Source organism: Capra hircus, chromosome 4 (assembly GCF_001704415.2).
Source record: "Capra hircus breed San Clemente chromosome 4, ASM170441v1, whole genome shotgun sequence".
Taxonomy (NCBI): Eukaryota; Metazoa; Chordata; class Mammalia; order Artiodactyla; family Bovidae; genus Capra; species Capra hircus.
Window position 1 is genome coordinate 15,047,589 of NC_030811.1, and position 19,241 is coordinate 15,066,829.

The following is a 19,241-nucleotide window of genomic DNA, read 5'->3' on the forward strand; positions in this document are numbered from 1 at the left end:
GCTCTCTCTCTCTCTCCCCCCTCCTGCATGCTGGGGCATTCTTCCCTTCCTGTCTTTGGGTCGACATGCCCTCACACCTCGAAGATGGATTTTCCTGCTATTATCTAAATAAAATGGAGCTGTAACACTGATTTGTCTAAGAGCTATAACACGGTCCATTTGAGACCTGAGAGCTATAACACAGTCTGTCCAAGACCCAAGAGCTGTGACACGCTGAGAGCTTTAATGTCCGTCACTCCAAATCTTTGTTGTGGACGAGACAGAACCGAGGAGCATACACTCACCTGACATTACCAAAGAAGGGAACAGATAGAAAGTCAGGCATACAGTCAGAGAGAGCTGAAAGCACACGTGTGCACCCAGGTCACAGTTTCTCCATGGATGGGGAACCTCAGCCCCAGGCAAAATCCAGACCTTCACTCCATTCCACTCAGCAGCAGGGCAAGGGATGAGAGATGACAACTCCTTTCATGCTTAACACTGTGAAGAGGCTTTGAGTCTTGAGTGTCGATAGAAGCAAAGACTGTAAGAAGCCATTTCACTGAAGCCTCAGTAACCTTTGTCCTTCTCTCCTGACTCTTCTGTTATTATTTCTTAATGAGGGTATATAGAACTGATTTCTATCACAGATAATGTCATACTTATTAAATAGAGTTTCCTGTCCTACTTAACAGGAACAAAGAATAGAACATGTATTTTCCTTTCCCTAAAAACAAGCACCACTTAATTAGCTTTTGTAAACCTTTGGTTGATTCATTTTTCTTGTCAAGGTCTAATGGCAAATAAAATTTTTATTGAAGTAGGGGCAATAGATACATTCTTCATCAAACATATTGACATAGAGCCTCTAAAATTAATATTTCACTCTCATTCACGAGAGCCACTACAATTAGATCTAGAACCACTCTAATTAGAACCAAATAAAGAGTGCTTACATCACAGTGCTGGAGCTTTTTCTTCGAATTTGGATCCCAAAAGGATTGTTCCGAATCTTGACATCATACAGACAGTTTTCAGGGGAGCCCACTGGAGATGAAGGGGTGTTCAGAGGCACTGGGACCTCATACCTTTTATTAGTGGGATCATAGATCTGCCAAGAAGAGAGAAGGAAGCTTCTTCATGGAATCTCAGGCCTACAATTCCTTGTGCCAGCTTATATCAAATACAATTCAGTTTCCATGGTCTGAATCATATCAGGAGGCCTCAAATATCCTGAAACAAACAAGTGTGAGGCCTACACACCTACTGTGCCCAATATGGAGCCTGAACTCCAAAAATGCCTCAATATGACCTGTTCAAAGCCAGCAAGGACATTTCTAAAAAATTTGTGATATAAGGGTATAGAATCTCATGGATAGAATGTATGTGTGTGTGTGTGTTTATGAGGGTGTGGTATGGGAACATGCATGTGTATACAGTACCTTATGTGTGAGCATGTGAGTATATGTTAGAAATTAGAAAATTGAATTTACTTATGGACACTGAGGTCTTCTTCCTGGGGGAACTTCCAGATGCTGTACAGTTTTTCCATCCCTAAGATGGCTCTCTTGTACCCACTGCTTGCTCCTCTCTACCTGACAGGTAGGAAAATTAGAGAAAACTGTGTGGGAAAAATGAGACAAGGGAAGAGTGTTGTTGGAGGCCCTGGAGTAGTGCCAGGATGAGCAAGCATCCTCTTCCTTATCATATTATTAGCCAACTTTTTACACTTCAAACAAGTCTCTTTTCTTGATAGGTAAGAAGTGGGTTTATTTAGAGAGAAACACGCTTCACAGACAGAGTGTGGGCCACCTCAGAATGCAAGAACCACCTCAAAATATGGCATGGTTAGTTTTTATGGGCTGGGTAATTTCATGGGCTAATGAGTGGGAGGGTTATTCCAACTACTTCAGGGAATGGGCAGGGATTTCCATGAATTGAGCCACCACCCATTTTTCAGCACTTTATAGTCAGCCTCAGAATTGTCACGGTGCCTGTGGGTGTGTCATTTAGCTTGCTTATGTGTTACAAAGATCCTATATTGAGGCTCAAAGTCTAGTGGAAATTGATTTGTCTGCCATTTTGGACCCATTTGGATCTAATCAGTTTACGTCCTGTCCTCAGGTTTTGTTATTCTCTTGTGCCCTTGTCCCCTTACCTCCTGTTTCAGACAAGTTTTCTCTAAAGCTTTGCTTCTCAATATTGTGTTTGTCAGGTCAAAAGCAGCTTTCACAATATTTCACAATGTTAAACAGGATTACCGGGAAACTTGTTAGAAAGTGAAAGTGAAGTCGCTCAGTCTTGTCCGACTCTTTGCGACCCATGGACTGTAGCCCACCAGGCTCCTCCGTCCATGGGATTCTCAGGCAAGAATACTGGAGTGGGTTGTCATTTCCTTCTCCAGGGGATCTTCCTGACCCAGGGATCGAACCCAGGTCTCCCACATTGCAGGCAGACGCTTTAACCTCTGCCCCACCAGCCGGGGAACTTGTTAAGACCACAGAATCTCAGCCTCACCCCAGACTTTCTGAATCTGGCTCTTCATTTTCATAAGATCTCTGAGGTGACTCATTAAACACTAAAGTGTGAAAAGCAAAGTCTAGAGCTGACCTGTCCAAGGAGGTACCCACCACATGTGGCCATGAAGCACTTGAAAGTGCTGTCTGAATTGAGACTCACTATGAGTACAAAACCAGAGAAGGCGATGGCACCCACTCCAGTCCTCTTGCCTGGAAAATCCCATGGATGGAGGAGCCTGGTAGGCTGCAGTCCATGGGGTTGCTACGAGTCGGACACAACTGAGCTACTTCACTTTCACTTTTCACTTTCATGCATTGGAGAAGGAAATGGCAACCCACTCCAGTGTTCTTGCCTGGAGAATCCCAGAGATGAGGGAGCCTGGTGGGCTGCCGTCTATGGGGTCACACAGAGTCAGACGTGACTGAAGCGACTTAGCAGCAGCAGCAGCAGCATGAGTACAAAATACACAGCAAATTTTGAGGACATAGTATGGTTAAATTGTATTTGGATTACATGGTGATATGATAATATTTTAGTATACTGGTTAAATAAAATGTCACTAAAATAAATTTCATTAATTTTTTTCCAAATATATTTTTAAAGCTATAGTTATTAGAAAACATGTGGGGACTTCCCTGGTGGTCCAGTGGTTAAGAATCTGCCTTGCAATGCAGGGGATGTGGGTTCCTTCCTTGGTCATGGAACTAAGCCCCTGTACCACAATTAGAGAGTCCATATGCTACAACAAAAGACCCCACATGTGGCAATGAAGACCCATGGTTCAGACTGCATTTTTATTAGAGCAGAGAGAAGACTCTTGAGAGTCTCTTGGACTGCAAAGAGATCAAATCAGTCAATCCTAAAGGAGATCAACCCTGAATATTCATTGGAAGGACTGATGTTAAAGCTGAAGCTCCAATACTTTGGCCACCTGATTCAAAGAACTGACTCATTGGAAAAGAGCCTGATGCTGGGAAAGATTGAAGGCAGGAGAAGGGGATGACAGAGGATGAGATGGTTGGATGGCATCACCAGCTTGATGGACATGAGTTTGGGCAAGCTTCAGGAGTTGGTGATGGACAGGGAAGCCTGGCATGCTGCAGTCCATGGGGTCAACAAAGAGTTGGACATGACTGAGCAACTGAACTGAGCTGAGTAGGTCTCCAAGAGTGGCCTCTTAACTTACAGAATCAGCACCACCTGGAAACTTGCTAGCAGTGCAGATTCTCAGGTTGGAAACTCTCGGGGGTCAGCCCAGCCATCTTTTAACAAGATCTGCAGGTGATTCTGATACAGGTGCAGGTGCTAAAGCTTAAGAACCACAGCTAGAGAAATAACTCTGATGTCAGAAGTGGGTTGTTGCCACTTATGACTTACCACACAGCAGACACACTTTTCTCAGGGCTAAAGAAGGACTCTTTAAGGATGTTCATGACTTAGAGCACTCACTATTATAAGAAATTACCACCCTCAGTGTTGTAAGGTTACATCCCACCCCAACTCTCTCCTAACTTTCTGATCTTCGCCTCTTGGGGCCTCAGCAGCCCCACTTGTAGAATGAGGGATTTGGATTAAAGATGTTTCAATGTCTTCCAACTGCATGGAGCTGTCAGCTAAGAATTCCAACCATGGAGACACAGGATTACCTTGAACTGCAGCATGTTCTCTGTGTGGTAGATCACACTCAGGCGAAGAAAGCCGATGGTTGCAGAGAGAGTGTCAGAGGCAGAGGCGGCCTTCGCTATGGCTGCAGGTGGGGGTAGCTCGTCCCGTGATGATGGTGGTGGCACCGTAGCTTCTGCAGCTTCCGAGGCTGTCAGGTGGGTGAGGTCTACAGTGATGCCCGTAGGCAGGTACTGAATGTTGCTGGCAGCATAACTGGGGATGGTGTCATAGAAACAGGTGGGCACCCCAGGAACCGTCGTGGGCTGGAACAAGAGGAGGACTTCAAGGTCAGCCTCTGGCATGACGCTTCGAGACTCTAATTACAGAAGAAGGTGGTTAAACCAGACTCAGTCTCTTACCCTATGTCCATTGCTATGAGTTGAACTATATTCCCCAAAGCAATGGTAAGTCCTAACCCCTGGTACCTGTGAATAAGGTACCTGGTGCCTTGTTTGGAAATAGGATCTTTGCAGGTGATCAAGTTGAATGAGGTCATTGGGACAGAGCTAGCCAATATGACTAGTGTCCTTAGTAAAAGGGGAAACTGAGACACAGACATGCACCTGGAGAGAACATCATGTGAAGATGAAGAGGTCAGGGTGATGTTTGTACAAACCAAGGAACACTGCAGATTGCCAGCAAACCACCAGAACCCAGGAAAGGGACATGAAACAGATTTTCCCTCTTGGCCCCTAGAAAGCACCAACTCTGCAGACAGTTTGATATCAGACTTCCAGCTCCCAGACGCTGAGATAATAAATGTCTGTTGTTCTAAGTCACCCAGTTTGTGGTACTTGGCTATGGCAGCCCTAGCAAATGAATACATCCATTTAAACATACACAGGGACTTCCTTGGTAGTCCAGTGGCTAAGACCCCAAGCGCCCAATGCAGGGGGTCTGGGTTCAATCCCTGGTCGGAGAAACTGATCCCACAGGCCACAGCTAAAGGTCCCACATGCCACAGCTAAGACCTGGCACAACCAAATAAACAGATAAAAATAAAGAAAATAAACACACACACACACACACACTCACACACACTCACACACACACACACACACACACTCACTGGCCTCACCCAATCGTGATGGGCTCCTAAGGCAGGGCTCTGTTCCCCATGTCCTTGCTGTCCCTTATTGTGATCTCGAGGAGATCACTGATTTTCTCTGGCCTTCATTCTCTCTATTTCTCAAAGGGAGAGAAACAGCATTGCCTTACCTCTCTGCTTGGACTCTCCAATAGATGGGGGGGGAGGGGGAAATCACTTAAAATACTCAGTGCATTCCCACTGCATTACAGCCATGTTCAGAACAAAGTGGGATTTGAAATGGTGTGATTGTAGGAGAGAGTCGGTGAGTTGATCCTCATTCAGATCTCTGAATGAAACACTGATCGCCTATCACATGCAGCTGATAAAAACACCTCATCAGCTGCCATAGCATCATTTGCTTCCTGAAGATGATTACAGTTTAATCTATCAACATTTGAAAAGTGTTTGCTGGGTGCCCAATTACCTGTGGGACACTTTTTACAGCCTCCTGCTCACTGGGGCAGTCTGCTCCTGGCCCTTACCTCCCAAAGGCACCCCCGCTCCCTGCAACTCTCCTCGGAGACAGCGGGCTGCTCAGGAAAGCAGTTGAACTTCTGCAGGTCACTGACCGGCAGATCCCACTGAATGGAGAATGCTTGTCCCAGTACCAGTCCCTTGAGGTCAGTGATGTTCACCACCTGAGGAAAGAGAAAGGGCCATGATGACACACGAGACGAGGCGCAGCTGCCTGGATACTGTCCTTCCCTGATGGTCATGTAGTTGGGACCGGGGAAACCAGCCCTTTGACCAACACCGCTTTGGTGAGGAAAATTCGTAACCTTCTTTTTTCTCCTCTGGGTCTTTCGACCTCTCTGTCGGGAAAATGAATCTGACTTCCTCCAGACCTTTCTGATCTCATGGAGCCAATGTGGGATATTGAATTGAAAGAGCTTCAGTCACGTTAAGGAACAGAGGTCACAGGCAGGGCGGGCATTTCAGATTCATTGCCCCCTGGGTACGGTGCTCAGACATTTTACTAACAATGGCAGTTTAGAGAACTAAACTTTACTGAGTCTGTCAAGTACTGTGATAACCACTTCATATGCATTGTCTCTATGAGTCCTGTAAAACAATCCTATGCAATGAATAATAATATATTGACTATATATATTATAGTCAGTAGTACTATATATATAATGTATTATATATAATATTATAATATATAAATAAAAATATATTATATATAATATTATAATATATTCAATATAATACAAGTATCTCAGTTTTACATATCAGAACTCTGAGGTTCAGAGAGGTTTACTGTTTTGCTCAAGATCTCACAGCTAGGGCTCAGCAGAGCTAGGATTAGAACCCTATTCTGCCTAATCCTATAAAGCAAGCTCTTGTCCTTTTCTATATGTGTTGTCAAAGTGGAAGGGGGCGGGGAGTTCCCCGGTGGTCCAGTGGTTAGATTCTGCACTCCCAATGCAGGGGGCAAGGGTTCGATCCCCCATCAGGGAACTAAGATCATGCATGCTACACTGTGCGGCCAAAAGAAGTTTTAAAAAATAAAATTAAAATTAAAAAGAGGTCTGCTGTAAGGAACAGTGAATTTTCCAGTGCTTGAAATGTTAACTAACGATTGGGATTTTTCTTTTTCAAAGATTATCGTGTAAGGGAAACATTCCGTAAGAACACAAAGAATAAAAACTCCTTGTGTTTGATTAAATTCTCATTATCTGCAATGGTATAAAAACAGTTTAGAATAGGAAGGAAAAATAGCGACTGTGTTTCAAAGAAAGTCCTTAATGTGAATGAGAGAACACAGATGTCAATATTCTCCAGAACGAGGCCAATGTACTAAATCATATTTTCTCTGTCACATCTGACATTAGCACATCTACTTTTAAATAGCCCAGAGAAGAACTGCCTTCTTCAAGGGTATCAGCTCCTACTGCCTGCCTCAGAGTCCCAACGCAAGCAAAGCTCCAGGGTCCATATCAAGCATGCACAGAGTTCTCCTTCTACATTCTCCCCTGGTTCCCCAGAAAGCCAGTTGTCTCTGTGCCCACCCAAAGTTAAGAGAGCAAGAACGAGCTGGCTGTCAGGAGCTCAGGCAAGGGCTGTTGACAGGGGCACCCCAGCAAGGAACAATATCCCACCTTTGTTGATTCTGTGTAGACAACGTTTGAAATGGAGGTGGTAGCATCATTTAGGGAGACAGTAAAATTAGTAGGTTCCTTGTCCATTCCCAAGATCATGATATCTGTAAATGTGAGTTTGTCAGGGTCTGTATAATTAGCATGTATAATCGTTGCCTGTAGACGGTTCTGTGGGGAAAAGAAGTCAGTTTAGAGACCAGGTATATCTCATTCTGATTGTGTCCAAATACCATTCCATATCTTTCTGAGATCCCAAGAGATCCTTTACCTCTGAGGTTCTAAATGGTGCTGGGGGGTCATCCCCAGGGGATTTTTCAAGTAAGACTCGTAACAGTCTTTAAGTAATCTTTTAGTAATATTATGTACTTGTTTTAGTTTACTGGTTCTTTATTGATTCTATTACTCAGAAAATATGTTGCTGAAACCATGGAATTATCAAACGGACAAGATGCCACACATACAAAAAGAGACCCATAGGCATGCAAAGATACACACATTCATACACATACAAAATCATGCCCCAATAATTATTTTTTCTTTTAATGATAATGGTGATAGCTAACATTTATGAATGTTCACTGTGTGCCAGACCTTGTGCTAAGCGTTTCACATGTATCATCTCATTCAATTCTCACAGCAAACTATGAGGTTGAGGCTCTAATGATCCCTGTTCTTCAGATGAGGAGCCTAAAGCCAAGATAATGTAGAAAACCTATCCAGGGAACTACAGTTCAAAAGGGACAAAGTTGAGCTGTGACAAAGAAGGTAGAACCGATGACTGAAGAAAAAAAGGGACACTTGGATGTTTAAAAAAATTAAGCATCCCACAGATACATGTCCAAATGATTTTTTTACACAAGTAATGTAATGGAGAAAGGACAGCCTTTTCAACAGATGATGCTGGAGCAATAGGACATCCATAGGCAAAACGCAAAATTCAACCTAAACCTCATGTCTTATATAAAAATTAACTCAAAATTGGCAGTTCCCTGGTGGTCTAATGGTTAGGACTTGGTGCGTTCACTGTCATGGCCTGGATTCGGTCCCTGATCAGGGAACTAAAGTCCCGCAAGACCTACAGTGTGGCCCAAAATTTTCTTTTAAATTTAATCTAAAAAAATTAACTCAAAATAGGTAATAAACTTAAATATAAAGGGCAGAACTATAAAAATTTTAGGAAAAAAATGAGAAGTATTGAAGAGCTATAAAGAGTTCTTATACTAGACACCAAAAACATGATCCATAAATGAAATGGGAAAAATGATAAATTAGACCCGTGAAAATAAAAAATTTTTCCTCTGAGAAAGACTGTGAAGAAGATGAAAAGAGCAGCCTACAGACTGAAAAAAAAAAAAGAAATTTTACAAACCATGTAGCCAAGAAGGGAACTCTCAAAGCTGAACAGAAAAATAAGTTACACAAGCCAATTAGAAAATGCACAAAAGGACTGGAACATTTTATCTTAGAGAATATACAGCTGGCTAATGAAAAGATACATGAAAAGATGGTCAACATCATTAAATGCCAGAGAAATACAAACTGAAACCACAGTGAGCTATCACTGCTGCTGCTGCTGCGTTGCTTCAGTCGTGTCTGACTGTGTGACCCCATAGACGGCAGCCCACCAGGCTCCCCCGTCCCTGGGATTCTCCAGGCAAGAACACTGGAGTGGGTTGCCATTTCCTTCTCCAATGCCTGAAAGTGAAAAGTGAAAGGGAAGTCGCTCAGTCGTGTCTGACTCTTAGCGACCCCACGGACTACAGCCCACCAGGCTTCTCCATCCATGGGATTTTCCAGGCAAGAGTACTGGAGTGGGTGCCATTGCCTTCTCAGAGCTATCACTACACCTTTATCAAAATGGCTAATCTTTTTTTTTTTTTTTTAATGTAACAACATCAAATGCTGGTTACAATGCAGAGAAACTGGGTGACATACATTGGTCATGGAAATGTAAAACAGTATAGCCATTCTGAAAAAGAATTCGGCAGTTTCTTATAAAACTAAACATATACTTACATAATACCCAGCAACTGCACTCTTGAGCATTTATCCCAGACAATTGAAAACTTGTGTTCACATAAAAATCTGTTCCTAGCAGCCTTATCTGTAATAACCCATGACTGGAAATGCTCCCAGATGCCCTTACTTAAGGGCATAGTTAAACATATCTTGGACTGCTGCCCAGCAATAAAAACGAACTGACTTTTGTCATGGAAAAGCTTGGATGAATTTTGAGGAAATCATGTTGAATTTAAAAAGCCAGTCCCCAAGGCTGCATGCTGTATGATTACATTTACATAACATTTTTGAAAGGACAAAATTTTAGAAATAGAGAGCAAATTAGTGGTTTCCAAGAACTAAGGATGAGGTTGAGGCTTGGGGCAAGTGGAGGCAAGTAGATTGGACAACAGGAGGGTTCCTCTTGGCCATGGAAATATTCTGCAGCTTGATAGTGAGAGGGTAACATGCACGAAGGCTAGGGGTCTCCAAACAGAGGAAATAGGCTGCAAGTGTCAGACATTTTTTTGTCTCTCTATATATACAAAATTAAAAGGAGGTTTCTCTTAAAATTCTGTGTTGCCATGACAACACCTGGTTCCACCTGAACTTGACTTTTCTTAAATCTTGAGCTAACCAATGCAATTTTTCTTATGGAAATGTTTTTCTTAAGCTATGTTAATGAACTATGTATTTACCTTAGACTCTGTCTTTCTTCAAGTTGGTTCTGCCTAAGACTCAGAACCAACTTGACAAACCAGTGTGTTTTACTCATGCAAATGTTGTCTTAAGTTATGTTAATGAGACTATGTATTTGCTTGAAAACCTGACTTTCTTCAAGATTCATGTCAATCATTTTATGGCCTGGGATGACTCACCTGCGCCAATGTTATCTCAAAATACATGTTGTGGGTGAGGGGCCTGGTGCCACTCTCTGAGTTTTGAGACATTTCCTTTCTCTAATTAGCACAATGCTAGTAGCTATATAACTCCCTGCTAAAGACTAGCGGGGGGGGGGGGGGGGGGGCGCGGGCACTCTTTCTACTCCCTTCTGATATCTATGTCAGAAGCTTTCTCTATCTCTTTTACACTTTCAGTTCAGTTCAGTCGCTCAGTCGTGTCCGACTCTTTGCCACACCATAAATCGCAGCAGACCAGGCCTCCCTGTCCATCACCAACTCCCAGAGTTCACTCAGACTCACGTCCATCGAGTCAGTGATGCCATCCAGCTATCTCATCCTCTGTTGTCCCGTTCTCCTCCTGCCCCCAATCCCTCCCAGCATCAGAGTTTTCTCCAATGAGTCAACTCTTCACATGAGGTGGCCAAAGTACTGGAGTTTCAGCTTTAGCATCGTTCCTTCCAAAGAAATCCCAGGGCTGATCTCCAGAATGGACTGGTTGGATCTCCTTGCAATCCAAGGGACTCTCAGGAGTCTTCTCCAACACCACACTTCAAAAGCATCAATTCTTTGGCACTCAGCCTTCTTCACAGTCCAGCTCTCACATCCATACATGACCACAGGAAAAACCATAGCCTTGACTAGATGGACCTTAGTCGGCAAAGTAATGTCTCTGCTTTTGAATATGCTATCTAGGTTGGTCATAACTTTTCTTCCAAGGAGTAAGTGTCTTTTAATTTCATGGCTGCAGTCACCATCTGCAGTGATTTTGGAGCCCCCAAAAATAAAGTCTAACACTGTTTCCCCATCTATTTCCCATGAAGTGATGGGACCGGATGCCATGATCTTCGTTTTCTAAATGTTGAGCTTTAGGCCAACTTTTTCACTCTCCACTTTCACTTTCATCAAGAGGCTTTTTAGTTCCTCTTCACTTCCTGCCATAAGGGTGGTGTCATCTGCATATCTGAGGTTATTGATATTTCTCCCAGCAATCTTGATTCCAGCCTGTGTTTCTTCCAGTCCAGCATTTCTCATGATGTACTCTGCATAGAAGTTAAATAAGCAGGGTGACAATATACAGCCTTGACGTACTCCTTAAGAACAGGTGGCAAGAATACACAGAAGAACTGTACAAAAATGATTTTCACGACCCAGATAATCACGATGGTATGATCACTCATCTAGAGCCAGACATCCTGGAATGTGAAGTCAAGTGGGCCTTAGAAAGCATCACTAGGAACAAAGCTAGTGGAGGTGATGGAATTCCAGTTGAGCTGTTTCAAATCCTGAAAGATGATTCTGTGAAAGTGCTACACTCAATATGCCAGCAAATTTGGAAGACTCAGCAGTGGCCACAGGACTGGAAAAGGTCAGTTTTCATTGCAATCCCAAAGTTCACGTGAACCGTGAACTTCCTGATGTTCAAGCTGGTTTTAGGAAAGGCAGAGGAACCAGAGATCAAATTGCTAACATCCACTGGATCATGGAAAAAGCAAGAGAGTTCCAGAAAAACATCTGTTTCTGCTTTATTGACTATGCCAAAGCCTTTGACTGTGTCAATCACAATAAACTGTGGAAAATTCTGAAAGAGATGGAAATACCAGGCCACCTGACCTGCCTCTTGAGAAATCTGTATTCAGGTCAGGAAGCAACAGTTAGAATTGGACATGGAACAACAGACTGGTTCCAAATAGGAAAAGAAGTACGTCAAGGCTGTATATCGTCACCCTTTTATACTTTAATAAAACTTTAATACACAAAAGCTCTGAGTGATCAAGCCTCGAATTGGCCCCGGATTGAATTCCTCTCCTCTAGAGGCCAAGAATCCCAGCATCTTTCACAGCTCAGCAACAATCTTTCAATAGTATAGATGTCAATATTCTTGTTGTAAAATTGTACTATAGTCTTATAAGATGTTCCAATTAGGGGGAACTGGGTAAAGAGTACAAGGGAACTCTGTATTATTTCTTATAAAATGGGGCTCTATAATTATGTCAATACAAAAAGTATCATTTAAAAAGCAATATGGGACTTCCCAGACTTCCCTGTGGCTCAGATGGTAAAGAATCCACCTGCAATGCAGGAGACCTGGGTTCGATCCCTGAGTTGGGAAGATCCCCTGGAGGAGGGCATGACAACCCACTCCAGTATTCTCACCTGGAGAATCCCCATGGACAGTGGAGTCTGGTGGGCTAGAGTCCATGGGGTCGCAAAGAGTCAGACAGGACTGAGTAAGTCAGCACATGGGACTTCCCTGGTGGCCCAGTTATTAAGAATCTGTTTTAGAATACAAGGGATGTGGGTTTGATTCCTGGTCAGGGAACTAAGATCCCACATGCCATGGAGCAACTAAGCCCGTGCATGGCAACTAGGGCCAAATGCAGCCAAATAAATAAACATTTAAAAAATAAAAGGCAATATGAATTTAAAAGAAAGAAGGAATAAGGGAGTGAGAGTCCCACACAGGAAAGTTTTGCCCATGCACAAACAGACATCTAAGAAAACCAATTCAGGGTTCTCCCATCCCCTTCCAGCCTTACTGCCATTCTTCCTCTTGGTCCCCTTGGGAAGCAGACACCCAGCAAGTAATGCACTGTATCTCCCAATCTCTCAAAACCACCACATAATACCTGTGCCCAAGGCCAAGCTTTAGGGGCTAGAAAGGAAGTTCCTTGATGGAACAACTTCAAAAGGCATACCTCATCACCCCTCATTCACACCCCCACCCACTTGTACTCTCCCAAATAAGGGTACATCTTGGAAGCCCAGACTCATCATATAAAACTCAAAAACAATGATTTTTTTTTTTTTTTTTTTTTTTTCAGAAAAACAGAGAACTTCTTCACCAAACACATGCTGATTTTCTATCGGTTAATGTTTCTAACTCAGATTAAAATTTTTCATTTTAATGCTAATCCTTCCTGGGACTGTGGCAATGAGGCACTGCCCACAAAGGCAAGCAACTCCAGAAAACCCCAAACTCAAAAAAGCAGTCACAAAAAAGAGCATGCCCTGTGGGTTCCCCCAAAAACAGTACTTACAGAGGTGATGGAAAAATTGTACAGAATATAATTATTTTCAGTTACAGCATCTGAAAGAGAAAGATGGAGGAGGGCCAGTTACTACAGCAAGCAGAACAGTTGGGCTTCCTCTTCTCTCCACTGGGAACGCCCCTGCCAACTAGCTCTGCTCCCCCGAGTTCTACCTGTTTTTTTGCAGACTCTCCCGGACTACTCCAGCCGCCAGTAACTACTCCCTCCTCTGAACTCCACGGCAGAGGTGGAACCATTTTGTCGGCATTTAAAGCATGTTGGGGGCTTCCCTGCTGGCTCAGTGGTAAAGAATGTGCTTGCCAGTGCAAGAGATCTGAGCTCAATCCTTGGTTCCTGAAGGTCCCACATGCCATGGGGCAACTAAGCCCGTGCACCGCAACTGCTAAGCCTGTGCTCTAGAGCCTGGGAGCCGCAACTGCTGAAGCCCACGTGCCCTGGCGCCTGTGCTCCACCGCAACGAGAAGCCATGCACCACAGCTAGAGAGTAGCCCTCGTTTGTCACAAGAGAAAAAGCCCAGCACAGCCAAAAATAAACAATACGATAAATAAACAAATAATTAAAAAAAAAACATTCTGACTTGCATTTGTAGTTATCTACATGCCCTCCCTCTCTCTGGACCAGGACTTCCTCAAGGGCAACAGCTATGTCTTGTGTGCTAAGTCACTTCAGTCGTGTCTGACTCTGTGACCCTATGGATTGTAGCTCACCAGGCTCCTCTGTCCATAGGGATACTCTGGGTAAGAATACTGGAGTGGGTTGCCATGCCCTCCTCCAGGGGATCTTCTCGACCCAGGGATTGCACCTGCCTCACTTCTATCTCCTGCATTTGCAGGTGGGATCTTTACCCACAGAGTCACCTGGAAAGTTTAGGCCCTGCACATGGCCCAATAATAAATAGCCAAGAACTATTAATAAATGCTAATTCTATGTGGCACAGATTTTTACATAATGAGACCCGAAGCTTATGTGAGGTACTTATGTGTGAAAAAACACCACACAAATTAGATACTTGCCTCTCAATAGCAACCAAGGCAATATTTTACAATCTATTAATAAATTGTAGCTTCCTAGGCTGTGCTAGTGGTAAAAAATCTGCCTGCCAATTCAGGAAACACCAGAGCCGCAGGTTTGATCCCTGGGCCAGGAAGATCCCCTGGAGTAGGAAATGGCAACCTGTGCCAGCATTCTTGCCTGGGGAATTCTATGGACAGGGGAGCCTGGCAGGCTACAGGCCATGGGGTCGCAAAGAGTCAGACTCAACTGAGCACATATACACATTAACATAATGTATTATTAATAATGACATCCAGAGAAAGGAATAAACTAAATCCAATCATATCTTATGCTTTGGTAGAGTCAATAACACACAAGTTGCTCATCTGAAGTCTATTTTAATGTATGTGTTTGGCTAGTGGAACTTTACGAATGCATTGATTCTAAGCTATAGAAAAAAGCATCAGTGATAACAAAGCTCGTGCCATACTGGGCAGTCTGCCGAGATGAACTGCCACGGAGAAGCGCAGTGATGGTTCCATAAGGAAGTCTACCTTTAGAGACACCATCATCCCAGTACAGCTCTCCGTTTGCTTCTCGCTTAGAGTCCAAGGCAATGATGAGTCCCAGAGAGTTCTTCCGGCTGTAAAGGAGCAATTCTCAGTTTCAGAGAATGAAGAAGAGATAGAATGGTCTTAAGCCAGCCCCCTTCATGCCCCAGGGACAGACCATTTTGGAGTCAATCTCAGCTATTAAGTAGATACTGATGGTGTCTGAAAACACGGAAGCAGGGTGTGGGTAGACAGCAGAGGCGAGTAGTGAATGAGCTTAAGAACAGTAGATTGGAGGCAGTTCTTGCTGAGAACTGCACTTGTGATAATACTAACAATTAGTACTTACTGGATGCTTTCCACGTGGCTGGCACTCTTCTAAGCATCCTGTATTCCTTAAACCATATCTATTATTTCATCTGAGCCTCTTAATAACTCTAAGAAGTTGAACTACCATCATCTCTAGTTTACTAATGATGAGCAGAGACACACAAAGTAAGTTGCCCATGGTAATGCTTCTTGTATGTAGCAGAGCTGAGGCTTGAACCCAAATTTTCTAGCTCTTGACCTTAAATCTATGTTGATTTTCATATGGTATCTCTTACCTCCTATTAACTTGCATTGTCTCATGCCTAAGGAAATCTATTTGAGGATGCTTTTGGACCTGGGGAATCCTCATGAGTGATTATTTTGACCACCCTTACAATTTGATGCAACTTACAAGTGAAAGACAATGGGAATGTAAAGGAACCGAGGCTACAGCTATCCCCTGCTAAATGAAGATGCCAATTTTGGGCTGACCTTGAGAGGAAGTGAGAAAGATGAGTTACTGAAGCTATTTCCCCTTAGTTGATCCACTTTCAGTTCCAATTTTTCTTCCCCATAACACTCTGTACCCTCGGAAGAGTGAGGAGCTTACCTGGCCTCTGTGGTCGTGTTTGGCCGCTGGATGGGAAAGATGTAGCCCCCTCGGAGGTGAAGTCCTATCCTATCACCTGGCAGCAGCAGCTCCACAAATTGTTTCCTCCATTCTATGGCTACTTGCTAGCCAAAAAAGGGGAAAAGACCAGAAAATACGTTGTTTGGGCTCCAAGTGACATTGGAATTATCTAGTTCAGTTGCTTCATTTTAAGCAAGAGGAAAGCAGAGGATCCCCCGCCACCGCACCTCCCAAAGTGAAGTGACTTGCCCAAGGCGCATAGGAAACAGCAGAGCCAAGACTCCAACCTATCCTATTTCCTTATATTACACCATGCTGTGTGTGATTTCCCACTTGGGTTTTAATTCTGTAGATCATCACAACGTAAGGCCCACTACTAGTCCACATGGCTGCAGAATAGCCAGTCAAATCTACTGAAAATTTCCATAAACCTACTCTAGTTATTCAAATTATTTCACCGTGCCTCAGGAAAGGCCTTCTTCCCAGGAACGTACCCATAAGCAACAACATGTAAAACCTTGTTCTATTAGCCTACCCCAAGGACCCGAGACTCACTCACCGTTTCATAGTCGTACCAGATGGCGTCGGGTATGTATGCTCTTGCATAGTTCAAACCCTGGGGAAACATAACGGTGAGCAACACTATCACAACCCTTTACAGTTTACACAACACCCTCACCCATGGTGGCATGTGCTCATCGCAACACTCCAGAGAGAAAGTTGGGATCACACATCCCGCAAGTAAAATATAGATCCTCAGAAAAACTGGGCAGATTAACCAAAACAGAGCTGTTCCTAGAAATAAAGATTGTTTTGCTTGGAGACTGCTGAGAAAAGCAAAGAAAGTGTATTTCCTAGGTCCCTTGTGTAATCTGATAGGAGGAGAATGAAGCAGCTAGGCCCTCCAGAGAGCTTTGCAGGAGGATTACTTGTGAGCTGGCAGGACCTACCATGAGATGCTGGGGCTAAAAGGTCAGCTCCAAGGGCCTTTGACTTGAGTCCATGAGCCATCTCTCATGTTTATAAACAGATCAGCATAATCCTGACCCCTCTCCTACTCTTCACTACTCACCCCTGCCCTTGATTTTACTTGGTCCTTCCTACAGGGATTCCAGAGTAACACCCTCCCCTTACCCAGCACTCTTCTCTCCCTCCACACTCCTCTCCCCACCTCTTCTCTTCCCCTACGCTGACTTTAAGAAACACCCCCTCTGGTGAACAGGAAGCACAGACAGATGATCAGCCTGAACTCTTAGGTATTAAAAGCCCCCATCAGTACCAAGGCCAATGCTTAAGGAAACAAGCTTTAAGGTAATTTTGCAAAATGGAGATTGTTTGGCTTGGCAAATTGAGAGTGAGATCAATAATTACTATTTTTCTAATTTCCGAATTTTCGTGCTCTCTCCCTCCTATTTGTAGTCAGATTTATCTTTAAACACAGACACTCGGGCCCCAGCTTATTCAGCTGTAAATCCACGAGAACAAGTGGGAGGTCCACCCCATTGTTCAGATTATAAACACACTTCATATAAAACAGGCGTGATGAGGAGTGCAGGCCCCCAGAGGAACTGCTCGTGCACCTCCCAGGTGGCTGGGTCCTGGTAGAACCTGGAAAACAGAGAAGGCAGGTAAAGCCTGAGTACAAAATAGCCACACTTGGTAGGGCAGCAGGGTCCTAACTAACCTTGCTGCTACTAGCAAGGTCAGTGACGTTCTGATCTGAAAGGGAGTCTTTGCAGGTCAGGAAGCTTACTCGTGGACGAGGGGCCTTGCTACGGTCTCGCCCAGGGTATGAGCTCGGTAGAAAAGGGTGTAGAGATAGGGCAGCAGGGTGTAGCGGATGTTCAGATAGTATCTGGAGGATTCCAATAGCATAGCGTTGTTTTCACTGAAGGCAGCAGGATCCTGGTCCTAGAAGGAAATGTAAGCAATTACTAAATATTTCCATCAAATCTCTGACGCTCTCTCTCTTGGGATAAGAAGCTTTCTCAAGGGAAAGCAGTCATGTTTCCCAATTCAGAGGATGTCGAAGCATTTCTAGAACTGCAAGGATCTTGGTTCTCCTTCTTCATTTTATAGATGGAAAAATAGTATCAAAGATTACATGACTTCCCCAATGTCAAATTGTAAGCAAGTGGCACAGTTTAAATTTGATATATCTGCCAATCTACGATGCATCTGCAGCCTCAGGGTAATTGAGAGGCCCTCAGAAGTGGCCATGGAGATAAAGGGGCTATAATGAGCCCTACTCCCCTAGAGCTGTTGCTCCAATGTATATTATTTATTAAGGTTTCTGATAATACTTTATTTGGCATATAATGCAATAAAGTTGTGAAAAGTGAAAGTCTAGTTGCTCAGTCATGTGTGACTCCTTGTGACCCCATGGACTATAGCCTGCCAGGTGGATCAGTCCATGGAAATTTCCAGGCAAGAATACTGGAGTGGATTGCCATTCTCTTTCCCAGAAGATCTTCCCAACCCAGGGATCGAACTCAGGTCCCCCACATTGCAGGTAGATTCTTTACCATCTGAGCCACTCCTACAAAAATACTATTTGAAACCAATGGCATTAAGCCACACTGCCTGCCACCATGGTGTGCAATCCTTCCCTCCCTTTCCTTACAGTTTTAGAAGTTTGCAAGTTTAAAATTTATGTCTGGTTTTGTCTGTAATGCTTTCACCATCAAAATATGTTTTATTTTCTCTATTCCAAAGACAATGACCTCTATTTGTTCTTCAATATACAATGTGCAAAAAAAAAAAAAAAAATCATGAGTACAGCCTTTAGTAGATACTGTTGTCTTTTAGTCACTAAGTCATGTCCAACTCTTCATGATCCCATGGACTGTAGCTTGCCAGGCTCCTGTGCATGGGATTTTTCAGGCAAGAGCAATGGAATAGGTTGCCATTTCCTTCTCCAGGGATCTTCCAGAGCCAGGGATCGAACCCATGTCTCCTGCTGAGCAAGCAAGCTCATTGAGCCACCTGGGAAGCTCTTATTAGATTTTATCCAAGAACAGACAAAAAAAAAAAAAAAAAAAAAGAACCCTTTAGATGAAAAATCTAATTTGCTTCCCAGAAACAGAAATTTTCCGTTAATGATGAGCAGTCATTATGTTCATTCTCACTATAGTTGGAAAGATGTGAAAGATATGCATGCCATATTTAGATCAGTCATCTTGTATTCTATTTCTGGAAAAATTTTAGAGAAAATTGTTTAAATTTTTTCTTTCATCCTTAAGATGCCCATTTCACTCCTTCTGCACAGAATTATTCCATGAGACCACTCAATGGCCCCAGTGTGCAACTCATGAAAATCCTGAGGCCAAACACCAAAGCAAACAACACTCCGTAGCCTCCATCAGTTTGGTCTCCAACAGAGAAAGTCCAGAGCTGCACCATCCATATGGTGGCTACATGGTACATGAGGCTACTCCACACTTGAGATGG

At 43.5% G+C, this 19,241-nt stretch overlaps 1 protein-coding gene across 1 annotated transcript in view; it reads right to left on the reverse strand.

Moving 5' to 3' along the window:
- Window positions 1–19,241, reverse strand: part of MGAM2 (maltase-glucoamylase 2 (putative)) — a 95,656-nt gene that overhangs the window by 39,399 nt on the left and 37,016 nt on the right. The window contains exons 17-27 of the mRNA XM_018047487.1: window positions 17,545–17,702; window positions 17,315–17,399; window positions 16,351–16,407; window positions 15,771–15,895; window positions 14,855–14,943; window positions 13,295–13,344; window positions 7,357–7,524; window positions 5,737–5,892; window positions 4,290–4,427; window positions 4,146–4,235; window positions 936–1,090 (exon numbers count right to left, since the gene is read on the reverse strand). Coding sequence (XP_017902976.1) covers window positions 936–1,090; window positions 4,146–4,235; window positions 4,290–4,427; window positions 5,737–5,892; window positions 7,357–7,524; window positions 13,295–13,344; window positions 14,855–14,943; window positions 15,771–15,895; window positions 16,351–16,407; window positions 17,315–17,399; window positions 17,545–17,702 — 1,271 coding nt within the window. The remainder of the gene's footprint in view (window positions 1–935; window positions 1,091–4,145; window positions 4,236–4,289; window positions 4,428–5,736; window positions 5,893–7,356; window positions 7,525–13,294; window positions 13,345–14,854; window positions 14,944–15,770; window positions 15,896–16,350; window positions 16,408–17,314; window positions 17,400–17,544; window positions 17,703–19,241) is intronic.